The sequence below is a fragment of the Podarcis liolepis genome (assembly GCF_965112155.1).
Source record: "Podarcis liolepis genome assembly, chromosome: 5".
Taxonomy (NCBI): Eukaryota; Metazoa; Chordata; class Lepidosauria; order Squamata; family Lacertidae; genus Podarcis; species Podarcis liolepis.
The window spans coordinates 55,848,119-55,862,170 of record NC_139556.1 but is presented as its reverse complement, the minus strand read 5'-3'; the positions used below and the strand labels follow the sequence as shown (position 1 = coordinate 55,862,170).

At 42.4% G+C, this 14,052-nt stretch overlaps 1 protein-coding gene across 29 annotated transcripts in view; it reads left to right on the top strand.

The window, feature by feature from the left end:
• Window positions 1-3,071, top strand: part of ADD3 (adducin 3) — a 94,651-nt gene extending 91,580 nt beyond the window's left edge. For all 29 annotated transcript variants that reach the window (XM_083504808.1, XM_083504804.1, XM_083504823.1 and 26 more), the window contains one exon: window positions 304-3,071. In XM_083504808.1, coding sequence (XP_083360934.1) covers window positions 304-596 — 293 coding nt within the window. In that variant the 3' untranslated portion in view covers window positions 597-3,071. The remainder of the gene's footprint in view (window positions 1-303) is intronic.
• The last annotated feature ends 10,981 nt before the right edge of the window (window positions 3,072-14,052 follow it).

Here is a 14,052-nt window from a genome sequence, read left to right as displayed (position 1 = left end):
ACCTTGATTCCACACATCCTACAATTAATATAGCTAATGAGTTACATGCTGGCATGTTTTTTCAAATAAAACGTGGGGCAAGAGGAAAACACCGCTTTGTAGATTATTTTGCCTGGGAAAGTGGGATATAAATACCTAAACAAAAATAAGATACTGGTAGAGGAAGGAGGGGAGCTTTACTAGTTATTCTCTCAGTGTCCCAATACGCTGCTTGCATTTTAGACCTGTGCGGAATTGCTGCATAACCATCAGTATAACAAAGAGTAAAATGCCTCCGTTTGCTTTCTCTTTTTTTTTTTACAGAAAATGATGATTACCAACAGGATGCTAACCTCGTCTCTCTGGAGATGCCGGCTGTTGTAATGAATGGCAAAGAAGATTCACATGATGTGGACGAGGATCTTGCACACAGAGTCAGCCAGTTAACCACTAGTACTGTAGAGAATGTGGAGATCACCATTAAGGCCTCTGAAAAAATTGAGGAGACCCTTTCACCCGAGGGCTCTCCTTCGAAATCACCATCAAAGAAGAAGAAGAAGTTCCGTACTCCATCTTTCCTAAAAAAGAACAAAAAGAAGGAGAAGGTGGAAGCCTGAGTGCAGTTCATTCCGAGGCTACATTGCACATTTCAAACCCATGTTTTAGTTCACGTTTTAGTCACGTTAGGTAGGGTTGTGCAGAAAAATGGGCCTTAACCTAAAAGCAGAACTGGAAAATAAAATTAAATAGAAACAATGTTATGTTAATGAAGCAAAGAATTCATCTCTTAATTAGTTGGTGTAAGAATTACTATGAGGGTTTGAAATACTTAATAGGTCCACCACAAACTAACACTGGCAGGTGTTCCAATATAGCACTATTGTAATTTCAAATACCCTTATGGTTACACATGGAGAGTTTTCTCAATTAGTAGACCTTCAGCACAGTGTCACAAAAGTAGCTGTTGAGTTATCAGATAATGTTGGTTTTTTTAATCTACTGCCTCACTCTGTAATTGGATGATACTTCTTAGTATTGTGATTTTGACCATAGCAGTTGTTTTACCCCTGCCTCACAGGGTGCTGTTCACCTCACCTTTTCAACCATAGGTCATTTATGATACACTGGCACATAATATTAAGAGGGGGAAACTGTAAAAGGAATTGCATTTGGAATTTTACAGACTCTGTAAAAATTGCATTCATCGATAATAACTTTTGCCAAATACTTCATTTTAGTAAGATATAATTTTTGAAAACTTTTTTTATTCTATCAGTTGGGGGGGCAGGGAGAAAGCCCTTATTTTTCAATAAAGGGGATTTTATACGCTTAACATTGATAACTTAGTTTAACTATGGCAAAACAGAAAAAGAATTTTATACGTTGAAATTTTTGTATACCACTCAGTATAAAGTATTATAGGCATGTAAACCAAGCATTTAACAATAGAATGTATTTAAGGATGCTTGGTGTAGAGTATACTTAAATATAATTCAGGAATCCAGAACCTCTGATTATTGGGTGTTGAAAGCGTATAAACTTAACTGGATTCAGGTTTAAATCTTACTGTATTTTTTTCCTCATGGTATTGCTGTTGAATGAAGAAAAATAAACTTGTTAACATATGGCCTATCCAGGAGATCAGTTCCAAGTATGTCCCTTAGCCATTCTGCGTTACTTCTGCAGCATGTCCAACTAAATTCTCAGGGCAAAGTCTTGAGGACTTACTTGTTGGTCAAGATAAAGCCACAAGGGGTTTCTTTCCCTCTTTGCCTTGAGACACTCAGTTGCAAGTCATCTGTGAGCTTCCTCTTTGCAGATATAGAGTGCTGGTACCATGCTGACAGAATGTCAAGGCCATCGGGTGAAGAGTGTAAAACTCATGCAGCTACATTCCGGCAGCACTCCAGTGGCAAAGATTGCTTGTTCGAGTGAACATTGCCACCCAGGTGCAGGAAAATGCAAAATACCCATGGCAAAAGTGCTTCCACAAGGGATGGGGTCTAGATTTCATGCAACAGCTTAGAAGCAACTGCATCTACGTTGCACTATCAACTGATCCTCTGGAAAAGCCCACAACCAAATGAAGGAGACAAAACCGAAAAAGGGAAAGTGAAATGGGAAGAATAAGGGGTTGGAGGTAAAGAGAATAGTAGCTTGTGGATTATTTTTCATAAAATATATGGTATGGATTTGGGGGTATTTTTTATTAAATTAATGGAACAGCTGTTTCATATAAAATGTATAGGCTTTCGTATGGAGTGCCACACGTTCTCCCCTTGCTATCATTGATTTTAATGGGATAATTTTAATCTGAGTTTTGCCTTCTCAAGGAATCTTAGATCCAATTAGTCAAGCGCTATAGGCGCTGATCCTGCCACTTGCTCCTTTTTGCTGGTAGCTTTATTTTGCTTTGAAACTTAAGAAAGAAAAATTCAAACCTGTAAATACACACTAAACATGGAAATTTGCCTAGGGCCTTTAAACTAGCCTTTGTTCATCAGTAGCCACAAGAGCAAATACACCTCAAATATCAATGTGACTCCCAGATTGCCAGTTGAAATATATACCGTATATAGATTGTTAAAATATGGCTGGGTTGTGGTTTGGCATGAAAAAAAAATTGACTATAGCATGTTGCAGGGCTGGTTAGCTTTGACTGTGTAAGTGTGAAAATGCAGCGCTGGAGTGACTCTGGAAACGATATTCTAGATATCTCAAAATACTGGAATCAGTGTGTTCTTTTAAAAAAAATAGTGGAAATCTATAAGTTGCTTAACTTTGTTTATGTTCTACATTTTTGTGTTGTATTACAACATATGTAGAAACAGTAACCTGTGAACTATGCTTTTCATAACTTTTAAAAAATATATCTAAATGAATGCAATGTGCATAAATATTTTTTAAAAAATGCAACCGTGAACTATTTGCACCTTTTTTTTGCTAATGCCTCTATTTACTTGCTTTGGCATAAAGAATGAGCCAGCCAACTCTGTGTCCTGTGGAAAAAAATATATAAATGTTGTTGGAAATTGCTCATAGATGTAATGCTAATTAATGTTAAATCACAAATAAACAGTATTTTAAATAGATGGATTTTGGAAACTAACTTATTCACAGCATTCCTCAACCTGCATAACCTATAGGCTTAAAGCAATCATATGTAGCAGAAGACAGGAGCTGTATAGTTTAAGAATAATAACTTCTATTTGAAAATAGAAAATGAACTCCAAAATTACCATATGGCAAACACAAATATATGTGATTTTTTCTCTACTGAGTTTTATCCTCAGAAGGTCTAGAACTCTGTAATCACATAATATACACGGTTGTTAGGATAGAGTATTATAAATGCATATCCCTAGTTGGGTTTGTAGACTTCTACTTGCCATAGAGAAACCTTAAAAATTTAAGCAGTGTCTGAAACAAGGAGACTGTGTTGCAATATGACTTCTACATTTGTAGCAACTGATCCACAATTGCTTCTGCTTGTTTGTGTATACACTCCCAACAGACATTAACCATTCAGAGCAGAGTATACTGTCAATGTTGTAATTATTACTGTGATATAGTCCTTTGTATGCGTGCAAGGCTATACTTCTTGTTGCTGTTTGGTAGTGTCTGACTCTTCGTGACCCCATGGACCAGAGCAAGCCAGGCACTCCTGTCTTCTACTGCCTCCCGCAGTTTGGTCAAACTCATGCTGGTAGCTTCGAGACCACTGTCCAACCATCTCGTCCTCTGCCATCCCCTTCTCCTTGTGCCCTCCATCTTTCCCAACATCAGGGTCTTTTCCAGGGAGTCTTCTCTTCTCATGAGGTGGCCAAAGTATTGGAGCCTCAGCTTCACAATCTGTCCTTCCAGTGAGCACTCAGGGCTGATTTCCTTAAGAATGGATAGGTTTGATCTTGCAGTCCATGGGACTCTAGTATAGCAAGGCTATACTACCAATGTCCATTAGGTGGCATCTGCTCCCTTTCGCATTTTTTTGTGTATGTGGAATTAATCCCTTGAAAGACAATTAGCAAGCTGCTTTCAAAGAAAGTATTTTGGTGGAGGCTCTGTGGGCATTATTCCAGCTGCACTTCAAACAGATGAAAGGGAACAGCTGGCTTTTTTGGACATCTATGTTTATCAGCTCAGTTGGAAACCCAGAAATGGAATGTTTATCTCAGAGGATTTCCCCCACTTCCCACACACATGTACACATTTTCCTTAAAATCTTTTAAGAATATTATGCTTGCTTTTGGGTACCAGAATATATCTTTTTTTAGAATGTTATACTCCTGAGTAGATTATGGAGCTATCACATTTAACAAGGCAGATTTACTCTCCATTTTAGGACCTCTTCAATACAAAGTTCTTGGGTGGAGACACTAACTGAAATTTTTAATGTAGAATCTGCATAAAATACATGTCCCTGAAAGTGCACGTAGTACACACTTGCTGGGCAGCCCTTTGCAGTGGACACTTGCGAGCACATATACATTGGGTGAACATGCTTGTACAGTGGTACCTCGGGTTACATACGCTTCAGATTACATATTCTTCAGGTTACAGACTCCGCTAACCCAGAAATAGTGCTTCAGGTTAAGAACTTTGCTTCAGGATGAGAACAGAAATCGTGCTGCGGCGGCATGGCGGCAGCAGGAAGCCCCATTAGCTAAAGTGGTGCTTCAGGTTAAGAACGGACCTCCGGAACGAATTAAGTACTTAACCCAAGGTACCACTGTATATACATGCTCACAGCAAATGGTGTGATGCTACGTGATTATAAACTGCTTTGAAATCAAATTCACATGGGGCAGCATGTAAATCTTAGAGCTAACTATGCAAATCACACATTTTATATTTACATGCAGGTTCCACATCAAACAGTTAGGCAAAGCATTTTAGGTCAGGGTGTTTAAAACAAACGGGAGCAGAATGGAGCTGAATATTAGAGTGCTACAGACCATCTTTTAAGAGGGAGCATCACCCAGATCCAAACATTCCTATACATTGCCATATCAAGAAATAAAGAACTGCAGGATTATTTATATTATAATGTAAGCCAAGTAGAAAGATCCGTCATACTGGAAGGGACAGTTTAAAGCAAAAGACTGCCCGGAACCCTATGACTCTTTTCCTTTTTGTTTTATTTAGATACTCAATTTATTGTATACATCATCACATAATATTAAGGTCTCTTTAAAAAATCTACAGTCCTCTTTCTGAAGACACCTTTACAGTAGTACCTTGGGTTACAGACACTTCAGGTTACAGACTCCGCTAACCCAGAAATAGTACCTTGGGTTAAGAACTTTGCTTCAGGATGAGAACAGAAATCGTGCTCTGGTGGTGCAGCGGCAGCAGGAGGCCCCATTAGCTAAAGTAGTGCTTCAGGTTAAGAACAGTTTCAGGTTAAAACGGACCTCCAGAACGAATTAAGTACGTAACATGAGGTACCACTGTAGTATGATGCAAGTTTGGATCCATTCATGGAAACAAATGGATAGTCTTTGGTATCCTTATGTCTCTTCCCATCCCACCCCCCCAAAACAGGCATAGGCAAACTCGGCCCTGCAGATGTTTTGGGACTACAACTCCCATGATCCCTAGCTGACAGGACCAGTGGTCAGGGATGATGAGAACTGTAGTCTCAAAACATCTGGAGGGCCGAATTTTCCCATGCCTGCCCCAAAACTTACTGTGGTCTGAAGTTTCATGGGCCAGCATTCACCTAAGTGGGACTGCACCATTCCATGCTCAACTTTCAGTTCTTCCCATATATGCGTTTGAGATGGGTGTTGTGCATCTTGCAGGGATCAGCTGCACTGAATGTCCAGATCCGGTTGCTCAACGCTGCCTCCTTGCAACTTTATCAGAAAAACTCAAGACGACTCTTCTGTGACGACACCATTTGCCTCGGCTTCGAACAAGTTTTCTTATTTTTCTGCTTTGATGACCTATAAAGAAGAGTTGTGTGCAACTCAAAGGCTTACATTAACACTTCATATGCTCTGTAGAGCCGACATAACTACTAATGGCTCTACTCACAAGGTTCACACCTGGTTCACACATAATGCTAGTCTATGGCTTATTAAACCATGGCTTAGTGTTAAGTGTGAACCCTGCCCAGTGACTTAACTAGGATTTCTGTACTGAAAACACGATCTCTGAAGCCTTTGTTTTTGCTTTTTTAATGGCTTGGTGTTATGTGTGAACCCATCACAAGATAATTTGTGCCTGGTTAAATAAATCATGGCTTAGAGTTGTATGTCAACCAGGCCAACGTGTGTGTAAACATCAGATGAATGTAAAAATCTAGCAATTGAAAACATTGCACAGCTTCTGCCTGTGAGCCTCTCACACCACCTCCACTCCCAGCTTGTTCTCTGGAGGCACAGAATTTGATGGATCTGAATGTTCTGAAATTGCAGCCATGAAAGAATTGACTAGTCAATTCTTCCCCCTGCCTTTTTTGGACTAGATTCAGACTATGTCATACTGTTGCCCTGCAGATGTTGTTGGTCTCCCAACTTCCCCCAGTGGCCAGGGCTGGTTGTAGTCCCAAGAACCTGAAAAAATAATATCACCTCTTACATACCCAGTCGATAACTTTGTAGGTGAGGGCCTCCTGCAAACAACAACTTATCAGGCGGTCCATTCTGCACAGTATAGGAATCGGGCCTTTGTTATGGCACCTCTCCTTAAATGTTAGACAGGCACCATCTCCGTTGTATTTTTGTCACCTGCATTAGTATTGGAGTTGTTTTAAAGTGGATTTTAAAGATGTTTATTGTTGTACAGTCGTACCTCGGGTTAAGTACTTAATTCGTTTTGGAGGTCCGCACTTAACCTGAAACTGTTCTTAACATGAAGCACCACTTTAGCTAATGGAGCCTCCTGCTGCTGCCACACCACCGCAGCACGATTTCTGTTCTCATCCTGAAGCAAAGTTCTTAACCCAAGGTACTATTTCTGGGTTAGCGGAGTCTGTAACCTGAAGCGTATGTAACCTGAAGCGTATGTAAGCCTAGGTAGCACTGTATTGCTTGTTGTTTGCTGCCCTGCGCTCCTTTTGAAAGGAGGAATGGGATATACATTTTATTAATAATAATAATAATAATAATAATAATAATAATAATAAATAGCTAGAGGGACACAGGTTAGTCACCCCTGCTTTAGTCCCAATCAAATCAAGTGGATAAGGTACTGATGATAAACAGTGGCTAACTCAGGCTGCGTACACATTACCAACTTCAAATTCAACTACACTGTTCTTTTTCTTGACACTAATCCAAGCTGATGGGGGGCGGGGACGCATCAAAATGCAGTATTTCGTAAGAAATGACACAATAGATACAGACTGTGGCTAACGTGTGAACACTCTTCCTACCCAGCTGTGGGCATGCACCGGATGCAGAATAAACAGAAGTAGACACAGTCATAGTTTTTGGATCCAACCTCTTATCATTCTTGTCATCACACTCATCATTATTTGCGTCTCTCTGTGTGTCCTGGTTTCTTGGCAAAGTTACCAAGAGTTTTGCAACTCCCAAGATTATCTGCTCCTACACTCTTTATTCCCCGCCCTCCCCCCACAGCTTCTGTCTGGTGAAAAATAAGTTGATATGTTAATCAAGCAGGGCACAGTAGTACCCAAGCATGCACCCTCTGTGTGGGAGAGAGAAGACTGGATGCAGCCAGGTGCCACTTGTTGAAGGAGGAAATGTTAAAGAAAATAGGCGACCTGTTGAAATGTATAGAACACCTATCTTACAGATGTTGATGTATCTGTTGGTCTAGTTTTTAAAATTAAAAAGCTTCTTCAGAATTGTGGAATCCTCAGCAAGGAGTGAAGAGGAAAAATTGTGTATGTAGCCTTAATGATTTTTCCCTCCCCCCCCCCACCCTGAAAACATGGGTGAATTGTGCAGTGAAGATTTTTGTCTCTGCTCCTGCCCTGTGAACTGTCCCAGGAAGGCTTTTTGCCAAGTTTCAGTGGGCCTCAGGCAGCAGCTTCTTGAAGTTGGAATGTCCCCCCCCCTTTTTTGTGCACAAAAAATACCTAGAAGCTTTTTGGGTGATACCTGAAGCCAAATAGCACTCATTACCCTGATGGTTATTTATTAGCATTTATATTAAGGCTGGTGGCTGTGAACCACACATTAATAAACACCCTTTGCTATTGAATAAAAGTGAGACTTTCAGTCCTTTGGCTCTGCTGAAAAGCAGCTCAATGGGGAGAGAGCAAGCGCCAATCGCATGAATCTGGTTTTGAAATAAAGTTTAAAATACAAAAAAGGAAGCCCGTCCTGCAACAATAATGGCTAATTAAATTATACAAGCATAATGCTAATTAAAAGAAAAGGGGAGATACTTTTGAATATTTGATGTCCTCGTGGACAGCAAATAAACATTGGTGTGCTTATAGGGTGGTTGAAGGAGCAGACTGACCTTCATGGAGAACCTGAGCAGGAGAGACAAAGATTTACCATTGCATTCCACACCCAGTCAGCTTGTACCAGCCATGACTGAGACTATACATTTCCCTTTATTCTGCATCCTATAGAATCCACTGCTGCTTTCTGAATTGATGTATGCCATTGGCCATGATCCATATCTCTCTGTATCTATCTAGCCATTTCTTATGAGAGAAGAAGAGCCTGGTGGATCAGACCAGTGGCCCACCTAGTCCTTTTTCTAATGGTGGCCAACCAGATGCCTGTGGCTTAGACTCCTTAAGGCCTTGGATCTACCGGTAGCCCCACCCTGAATGACCCCATTGAGAGCTTCCCTCTTGTTTCCTCTGCTGGCATTCTCTGGCCATCAGAGAGGCAACAATGCACCTTTCTCCTCCCTGCCCCTCTGCACTCAGCCATCAACAGGGTAAGTGGGTAGGATCGTACTCAAAAATAGCCTGAAGAGAAGCTTGAGGGAGTGAAAGTCATTTTGTTGCTGTTAGATGTGTGTCAAATACACCGCGAGGACAGCAGTTGACGTGGGGTAGGGAAGCCACCTGCTTTGCAGAAAGGCAGAAGGATCACCCACTCTTTTCTTCCCACCCTCGTTCACAGCACTGCAGCAGTGAGTATAAAATCAGCTTCCCAAACAGCCTTCTGTTGGGCCAAACTAATCATGATTTCAGTTGTGTGAAAATTAAGTTTGTGAGGGAGAGTCGATGAACAAGACAAAGGCTCCTTAGATCAGGGATGGGGTATCTGTGGTCATCATCCCTGACCACTGGCCATGCTGCCTGGGGCTGGTGGAAGTTAAAGACTAGAGGGCCACAGCTTCAGATACCAGGTGCCTAACTGTGAAGGAAGACAATAGGATGATCATCTTGTCAGTATCCCATTCAAGCAGGAGAATTTACATTGATCCCAGCTGTTTTCAGTTGCACCCTGGCCAGTGAACATTTTGGGGGGGAAATGAATGTTGGTGTCAGACAAAAGGAAGCTCTGTCTACTCAATGGTCAAAAGGGTTTTTTTGTACATATTTAGAACTTCTGGATCAAAGGTTCTCTTCATTTTCTTCTATCACTGAGACCTGGTGTCTTGTTTTGGTCTTTGTTTTTCAGAGATTCACAGTTAAGGGAAAGGAACCCTTGACTTGCATTGAGTCGAATAAGACATATTTCAGAAGAAGCAGTTCAGAAGAACCATCATGTACCTAAGTCAGGGTTGAGTGAATGCTAGATTGTAGTCCAAAGTCAAAGTTCAGAGAGTCCTAGTCAAGAAGGACAAGGACTTGAAATCAAAAAGGATGCAGTCAGATTTGAGCAGGTGATTATAATTAAATGACAGAAAACAGTGAAAGTTGGAAAGGATTTGCTGAAATAATTAATAACTAGAACACAAAAAGGGAGGTGTGAGGAGGTCGATGAAACAAGTTAGTGAAAGATAAAGATATGGAAATGTTGGATGTGCTTTTAATTGTTTTTGCTTTTGTTTTTGTTTTGATGTATCGTGTTTTTTTGCTTTTTTATATGTACTGTAATGTATTGATTTGTATTGTTTACTTTTATTTTTTACTTTTCTTTAATTCTTAATTTTTTAATAAAAAATTTAATAAAAATTTTAATAAAAAAAGAGATTTGAGCAGGTGATCAACTCCCATGAGCATCGCAAGAGGGAAAAGTCAGGGCTTGAGTTAGAGCAGGGGTCAGCAGGGGTCTCCAGCGCCAATTGCGTGGCCGGCCGGAGGGCAGGGGAGCGTGTGCCCATATGCGTGCACACACACTATTTCCAGCGCACTTCCGGGTCGGAAGAGCACCGGAAATAGCTTGTGCGCATGTGCACGGGGCCTCCTCCAACCTGGATGTGCACCGGAAATAATGCTTGCGCATGCGCACAAGCTCTTTCTGGTGCTCCTCCGACCTGGAAGTGGGCAGCCGCGCAGCGCAGCGCTGGTAAGAGTGGAGGGTGGCAGGGGTCGCTGCGGGCCAGATAAACGAGTCCCTCGGGCCTTATCCGGCCTGCGAGCCTTAGTTTGGGGACCCCTGAGTTAGAGCAAGGCAGCCCACTGAACAATCTGTGCAAGTCAAGAAACATGAACCCAGACATGAGCCAACACAAGAAGAAGGTCCCAAAGTTGAAAAGAAATGAGTGCCTAGCTACCTCGGCTCCAGGAAAGATGGCTGTTGTGCTCAGGTGGCTGCTTGTTTGATATAGATGCCTCTTAACAGTCTGTGAGCACATCATGCACTTGGTAAAGCTAGGTAGGTTGGTCAGTGTATGCCATATTAGGTTCCATTATGGAAGAAAGCTGAGAAATAAATGAAATTAGCACCCAGGGCCAGTAACTAATACAGCAGGAGATGGGAGACAGAACTCTGAGTGTGATCCTTTCTGCTTGTGTTGAGTGACTGAAGGCTTTGATGCCATGCAGTTCCTCATTCAGGATAACTTATTTATTGGCTCTCCCTTGATTTCTGCTACAGGGTGTCCTGAACCCAAGGCCTACCTGGTAGCAAGTCAGTATGCCAAGTTCAAAGTCCAGAGGTCAATCCACGCAAAGGTCAGGAAGTGCAGTCCAAGATCAATCAAAGTAGCTAATTACAGGTAGGTAGCCGTGTTGGTCTGCCGTAGTCGAAACAAAACAAAACAAAACAAAATAAATAAAATAAAAAATTCCTTCCAGTAGCACCTTAGAGACCAATTAAGTTAGTTATTGGTATGAGCTTTTGTGTGCATGCACACTTCTGTTTCAGTGCTACTGGAAGGATATTTTATTTTATTATTTTGTTTCGACAATGTAGCTAAGTCTGAATTCTAGCAGTCAAGATACCCAAAGTACTGCCCCATAGAGGTCCAGGAGCAACCAAGCCAAGGTCCATCAACATGGGCAGTTGAGCAGACGCAGCACCTCAGCTCTATTTCCCTTGTGTACTTTGCATGCTGATTGCAGTATCTGGGCTTGACGAGGCAGGTGACCCTCACCTGTTCCAAGCCTCCTCCAGCTGAGGAATCACAGCCCTCCTCTCAGAGCTAGTGAGCCCCACCTGGCCAGCCAGGGAGCTGGGCTGTGGGCTTTTGCCTGCCTCAGCCTCCAAGAGCACCCATCCCGCTGCTCCCTACGCCTCAGAACCCACTATGTTTGTGGCTCTGGTGATGAGTCCTGCTGCTCTGGATCCAGTGCATTGACATCCATCCTCTAGGCATCCTCCATCACTCTGTGAGTACTTCCTTCCCCATCCCCAGCTTGCCCTGGTGTGTCCCAGTCCCAGCTACACCCCTCGCCAGGATCCTCTTCCTCCTCCCCATCGTACTGCCAGTTCAGGACCCATAGATAATAGCTACCACTACAAAGAAATGCAGAGTCTTCTACCAATGGAAGCTTGCAATTTGCTCAGTGGGGAGAATAATTCCAGGTGTGTGGAGAGACGATGCGCTAGATAGAACAGAAGTGCTGGACCAGGGTAGGCTATACAATCTGAGCAGCCAGCTTCTTAGACTATGGCTTGCATGCTACATACAGTGCCAGATTTAGAGGCTGTTGCACAAGATGCCATCAGAAGGCTCCGCTCCTCCTTGCCCCTAACCTCAGAAGGCTAAGCCAGCTGGGGCCCCCACAAGAGATTGGCTGCTTTTTTGCTTGAGTTTATAACTTTAGTCTAACAAGTTGCCTGCGCTGGGCCTCAGGCAAGCTCTGCATGGGCCTGCCTCTAGGTAGTACAGTGGTACCTCAGGTTAAGTACTTAATTCATTCTGAACATCTGTTCTTAACCTGAAACTGTTCTTAACCTGAAGCACCACTTTAGCTAATGGGGCCTCCCACTGCTGCACTGCTGGAGCACAATTTCTGTTCTTATCCTGAAGCAGAGTTCTTAACCCAATTTACTATTTCTGGGTTAGCGGAGTCTGTAACCTGAAGCGTATGTAACCCAAGGTACCACTGTAGTAGCAAACCAAGCCTCCCTGTCATCTGTAGCTTTTAGAGGCTGACATAGATATCTGCATGTGGATATTCTTCCTTATCCCACTCAGTTTTTACCATGGATCGTCTTAAGTTCTATAAAAGATGAACCATGATGCAACATAGGGAGATAATTGTGTGGGGAGGGGGTTTCACCCTCTACATGACACAGAAGCCCTTCAAGCTAGACCTCTTGAGTCCCAACCCAGCTTTGACTTTATAGTTTTCCTTTTCTGTGCATTATGCTGGCAGGAAGCCAAGTTTCATTTAACACAGAACTTTGATGGCATAACACAGTTAAGTAAAAAGAGGACATGATTAGGGCTTGCACAAATGTGTTTCCCTCAGAGGCGAGCACGCAGTTGCTGAAATCAGCAGGCAGAGGCACTGTCTTAAGGTGACAATTTACCTTGGGTGCTTTACTGTCCGCCTTAAGCACAAGAAGTCTGCCCTGGCTAGATAATGCCATGGGAAAATGTATCCACTTTTATTTACTGTTCAGAGCCTTTATTTTTTATTCAAAATGCTCATACCCTGGGTTTTCTTCATGATACAAGCCACCTTACAAAAATAGCAAAATCCTTTGAAAACAGTGATGGACAGAAACAGCAATTAAATAACCATTAAAGCCCACTATGATAATTTTAAGAAGCCAGAGTGGAAAACTGGAGTAAAATACCAGATTGATGTATGTTGTGAAGCTATAGGATCCTGCCTCTATAAAGGCCAAAAGCCTTCCAGAATATAGTGGTACCTCGGTTTTTGAACGTAATCCATTCTGCAAAACCGTTCGAGTTCCGAGATGTTTGAAAACTGAGGCGCAAAGGGTGGTCTGCAAATTTACCATACTTTTCCGTGTATAAGACTACGGTATGTTATTTTACTCTAAAATAATGTTCAAAATCTGGGCTCGTCTTATACACGGATAGTATCTCCCCCCCCCCCTTAAATCAAAGTCCTCAGAAATAGGGGGCGTCTTATACATGGGGATGTCTTATAGACGGAAAAATACGGCAATTGAGAAAATTGAGCAACACTCAACAGAAACTGTTTGACTTCCAAGGTGCTTTCAAAAACGGAAACATTTACTTTTGGGTTTTTGGCGTTCGAGTTCTGAAATGTTAGTCAACAGAGATGTTCGAAAACCGAGGTACCACTGTAGCAAGATTTTAATAACAAGGAGAAGGACAAGCAGAAACCTCTCTAGGTAGGGAGTTCCAATGTCTGCCACTTGAGCCAACCAAACATGGCTTTGGAACTGATAGAACGGGCCTCCATAGATGGTCTCATGGTCCCTGTTCCAGATTACCACCATTATGGCTTGCCCAAGATGAGTCCTGTAGCACAGGGCCACTAATGTGGTGGCTTCCAGAACTTGTGGGCTACAGCTGCCATCCTCCCTGGTCACTGGTCATGCTTGCTGAGGCTGAGCAGAGTTGGGGTCCACAGCATCTGGAGGGCACCAGTTTGGCTCCACCCACTACACATGGCAAAAGATGCATGTGAAAGCTCTACTGTGGGCTTGGGAACTAGGGCACAGAAGCTTTTCAGATGTTTTTTCGTCCTGCTGCCCCATCTGTCGCCGTGCCCAATAACTACTCTCTCAAAGTACCAAGCCAGCCTCACAAATGGCACTCCAGAGGGGGCCATTTAAATTTCTTGAAGCATCC